Source organism: Neopelma chrysocephalum, unplaced genomic scaffold, assembly GCF_003984885.1.
Source record: "Neopelma chrysocephalum unplaced genomic scaffold, ASM398488v2 Primary Assembly neopelma1_347, whole genome shotgun sequence".
In the NCBI taxonomy this organism is placed as follows: domain Eukaryota; kingdom Metazoa; phylum Chordata; class Aves; order Passeriformes; family Pipridae; genus Neopelma; species Neopelma chrysocephalum.
The window spans coordinates 2150827-2155513 of NW_020898011.1; the positions used below are offsets into that span (position 1 = coordinate 2150827).

Here is a 4687-nt window from a genome sequence, read left to right on the forward strand (position 1 = left end):
AAGCCCCCGGGAAGGGGAGGAGACCCTCCCGTGGGAAGGGATCCCCCACGCCCGCCCCCGTCCCAGGGGCTTCCCTGGGAGTCTGCAACCCTTCGCTCGGGGTTTCAGAGTTGCCGGAGGTGGGAAAGATCCCCCCGCCCCGTCCCCAATCCGCTTCTCATCGGAGGGGCCTCCGGACAGGCCCTCGAAGGATTCCCTGCAGGGGCGGCTCGGCGCCCTGGCCCTCGCACCCCGAGCAGGGCCGGCAGCGCTCCCAGAAAACCCTTGGGTTATTTTTTGTTTATTTCTTTTTATTATTATTTGTTGTCGTTGCTTATATTTTCTCTCTCTCTCTTTTTTTTTTCCTCATCCAAAACCACACTTAAAAAATGATAAGGAACGGGTTTTATTGATTTTTTTTTTCCACCACAACATTAAGTTTATAACAATATAGGCTGTTTTAAAAATAGGACCGATCCCTAACAGAAAGCGAGAGGGCAGAGAGTACAACCGAAAAGGGGAAAACAAAATTTATAATAAAATAAAGAAAAGGAACCAACCAACCCAAACCCTTGGGAAGACAGCAAACAATTGTCAAACAACAGGTGAGTAGACACTAAGACAGAGAGAGACTAGAGGTGTCCACTCCTCACTTGATTTCTGCCTATTAAAATCCACATACTCAATGGACTTTAGAAGAAAACTGTACATCATACCAAATAAATTAAAATTACCCTAAAGTTGATTGTCCTTCACTTAAAGCGCCCAGCTCACCGAATCTCCCTTATTTATTCGCATGAAGCCAGGCTGATGTTAATTCCCATGCCTTGCTCCTCTCTTCTCACTTTCCTTCGCTTTTAATTCTTTTTTATTTTATTTTGTACAACATGAACGAATGCAGCTTTACAATGCTAAAAACCCTTTCCTCACCATTCAAATAAAAGCAGTGCTTTAAGAATCATCGTACAATATTGCACAGTTCAAAAGTACAATAATATTAATAATAATAATAATAATTAGTATTACAAAAGAAAGCAAAAGGGTACAGATTTTTTTTCTCCCCAAAATACCGAAATAACTTTACAAGGAAGCAAAAACCCAAAACAACCCGACAACTAGGAAAACAAGAATTATGAACAAGAATTAAAAATGTCTAAGTAAACGATAATAAATAAGGGTCACTCAAAGCGCGCGGGTGTATTTAACTGTTCACTTTGAGGCTGTATTTCTTGCTCGTAAAAGTCCCATGACAAAAAAAGAAAGGTACAAAAGGTGGGCAAGCAAAGAGGCAAAGGTCTGCTTAAATGAAAAGCCGTGGTCGATGAAGTTTGAGTCACGACAGGATCAGGAGCCTGAACAATTATTTGGAGGCAGAAGGAGAGGTCCAAAAGGAACAGAAATTCAGCTTCCCGTTAGCGTTTGGCAAATCTCGAGGAGTGGCCTGGGATCATTCCTTTTTTTTTATCATTAATATCATCCTTTCTTTCCCCCTATTTTTTCTTTTTTTTCCCCCCCTTTTTTTTTTTTTTTTTTTTCTTTTTTTCTTTTTTTTTTTTTTTTACAAAAATAAAACTAAAGCCACAGGGACCATCGCGGTTTTCATCCACGTTTACAAAAGGTGTGACAGCTCCAGGGTTCTCTACAAGTTCCCGCTTTCATTTTCCTCGTTTTCCTTTCCCTCCCTCCCTTTTTTTTTTTTCCTAGATTTTTGTGACTTTCCTCCTAACACCACACGCCGAGGGGTACCCCCCACCCCCGCACCTCTCTCCACCCAAAACCTGTGCTCCGCAGACGCCGGCCGGGTGGGTCGCACGAGGGGCTGGAGTACTTACAAGCGGGCGGGTGCCTTGCGCGCCTCTCCGCGCCCCTCCGCGCGGCGGCGGGCGGGCTCAGACGGGCCGCAGGAGCGGCACGGAGGTGACCACGGGGTGGGAATAGTAGACGGGGTGAGGGAAGGTGAGCAGGGGCTGGGTGCCGGGGGCTCCGCCGCCCCCCGCACCCCCCTCCGCGCCCGAGTTCTCGTGGTACAGGATGGGGACGCGGACGATGCGCTGCGCGGCCGCGTGGCTGAGGTTGGCCGCCTCCAGCTCGGCCGCCAGCTGCCGCTTCCACTTGTTGCGGCGGTTCTGGAACCAGATCTTCACCTGGGTCTCTGTCAGGTGGAGGGAGGCGGCCAGGCCGGCCCGCTCCGAGCTGCTCAGGTAGCGCTTCATGTCGAAGGTGGACTCCAGCTGGAAGACCTGGCTGCGGCTGAACACCGTGCGCGTCTTCTTCTTGCGGCACGGCTTCTTCTCCGGGCTCTCCTCCCGCTTCTTCCAGTCCTCCGCGCCTCCCTCCTTCTTCGCCTCCTCGGAGTCGCTCTCCTCCAGGACGATCTCGTCGGGGCTCTTGGAGTCCAGCTCCTTCGGCTCCCCCTCCGCCTTCAGCAGCGGCTCCGGGGAGTCCCGGTCGGTGCCCGAGGCGGGGGACGAGTCCCTCAGCAGGGATTTCTCTGCGGCTGGAGGGGAAGGACGAAGCGGAGGATGAAGAGGGAGGGATAAGGGACACAAAGAGACACCTTCACCATCCGGCCCCCGCGTCCCGTCGGGGGAAATACGGGACGAGCCGGCCGGACCCCCGCGTCGCCCCGCCGACAGGTTCCCCCCCGGTGCCCACCGCGGCCGCCCCGCCAGGGAGGGAGGGAGGGAAGGGAGTTGCGGGGAGCGGTACCTTCGGTGCGGGGCAGGTGGGCTCCGGCCGGCGTCAGGGCGTACGGGTACCACCAGGTCTGGGCACGCTCCAGGCAGTGCGCGCTCAGGGCGAAGCGCGGCGCCGGGATCTCGAAGCGGGGGAAGGCGAGGTCTCCCACCTGCGAGAGGGCGAAGCCGGCGCCGTCCACCGCCGCCTTGCCCGAGGGGGCGAACAGCGCCCGCGGCTGCTTGGGGGGCGCCTTGGGGGGGCCGCCGTTGAGCAGGTTCTTGATGTAGAAGGACTCCTTGGGGGGAGGCGGCGGGGCGCTGGGTGGCTCCTGCCCGGTCTCCGGCATCCTCCGGTGCCCGCCCGGCTCCTGCCCGCCGCTGGCCCCGCAGCCCGGCGCGCAGGTGGCGGCTCCCGGCGGCGCGGGGCACAGGAGCGGAGGGGCGGCGTGGGAGCGCGGCGGAGGGGCCGGCCGGGGGCCCCTCGCATGGGGGGGGCGGCAGGACGGGGGGCCGGGGGGACCCGCGCAGCCCGCGGCACCGGGGGGCTGCTGCGGGCAGGCGGAGAGCCGGGGTCGTCGCTGCCGCCGCCGCCGCCGCCGCCTCCCGCCGCCGCCGCCGCTGCTGCGTCAACCTGGCGCCGGATGCTAATGATGAAATCAAAATGTCATCCCCGCTCCGCGCGGGGAGCACGCGGCGATTGGGCGCGCACAAAGGCGAATGGGATCAGGCGGGAGGCGGCGGGAGGAGAGGGCTCCGCGCAGCCCCTGCCCCGCAGCCGCCGCGGCCCCGGCTCCCCCCCCCGCCCCGACGCGCCGCCGTGCCCGGAGGCGGCGACCGCCCGCCCGTCCCCGGCGATAACAGAGTCCAATGAAGCGGCGAGCGGGGCCGGGCCGGCGGCACAAAGGGACCGGCTCGGCGCAGGGAGCGCGGCGGGAGCGGCGGGAGGCGAATGGCTCGGGACGAGCCGCTCCTGCCTCAAAACCGCGCCCGCCCCGCCGCGCCGCCCCCCGCGCCCCCGCCCCGCACCGACGGCAACAAAAGCCGCCCGCGCCGCAGGGGGGGCGGCGGGACGGGCCGGGCCCCGCCGGGATGCCAGGCACCGGGATACCGGGGGCATCCCTGCGCTGGGCACGAAGGGACGGCTGTGGGCCGGTGGCTGCGGGGCGCCGGCAGGGCTCTCCCCCGACGGTGCCCTCCCCTCCCCGGGCATCCCCGCCGCGCCCCTCGGTCCCCGGCAGCGAGAGCGGACAGCGGGACACGTCGAGTCCGTGGCGGAGGGGCGGCGGCGGACACGGCCCGGGAGCGGCCGCGGTGCTCCGGAGCACGGCCCGGCCCCGCCGCTCCCGGGGGCCGTGTCCGACCCTCCCGGGGTCCATCCCCGCCGCTCCCGGGGTCCAGGCACCGGGCGTTCCCGGGGTGCTGTTATAGGGTGCTCCGGGGGCCCATCCCCGCCGCTCCTGGGATCCATCCCCACTTCAGGGATCCATCCCGGCCATTCCCGAGATCCACCCCGCCGTTCCCGGGATCCATCCCGGCCGTTCCCGGGGTCCATTCCCGGCCGTTCCCGGGATCCATCCCGGCCGTTCCCGGGATCCATTCCCGGGATCCATCCCCGTTCCCGGGGTCCGGGCACAGGGCGCCCCCTACCGGCCCTGGGAGCGCCCCGCGTCCCGGGACGGGCGGTCCCGGAGCCTTTCCCGTTCCGCACGGCACATCCCGGGACACCGGGAAGCGGCGGCTCTGGGCCCCGGGAGCCGCGACGGGACCCCCGGTACGGCGGTGATGCCGCGAACTGCCCGCGGGTACCGCTCTGCCCCCGGGCACTCCGGGAGCAGGTGGGGCCCCCGTTGGGAAGGGAAGGGAAAAGGTAAGGGAAAAGGAAGGGAAAAAGGAAGGGGAAAAGGAAGGCAGGGCATAGGAATGGAGAAAGGAGAAAGTAAAAAAGGAGAAAGGGAAAGGAAAGGAGAAAGGGAAAGAAAAGGAGAAAGGGGAAAGGGGAAAGGGGAAAGGGGAAAGGGGAAAGGGGAAAG

General features: G+C 62.1%; 1 protein-coding gene across 1 annotated transcript; it reads right to left on the reverse strand.

Annotated features, from left to right (window-relative positions):
• Positions 1 to 1691: 1691 nt before the first annotated feature.
• HMX3 (H6 family homeobox 3) lies at positions 1692 to 3116 on the reverse strand. The gene is made up of 2 exons (XM_027705691.1): positions 2689 to 3116; positions 1692 to 2476 (listed from the first exon to the last, which is right to left on the reverse strand). Exons 1-2 carry the CDS (start codon positions 3002 to 3004, stop codon positions 1869 to 1871), a joined length of 924 nt encoding a protein of 307 aa, XP_027561492.1. The 5' UTR covers positions 3005 to 3116; the 3' UTR covers positions 1692 to 1868.
• Between the last annotated feature and the right edge of the window lie 1571 nt (positions 3117 to 4687).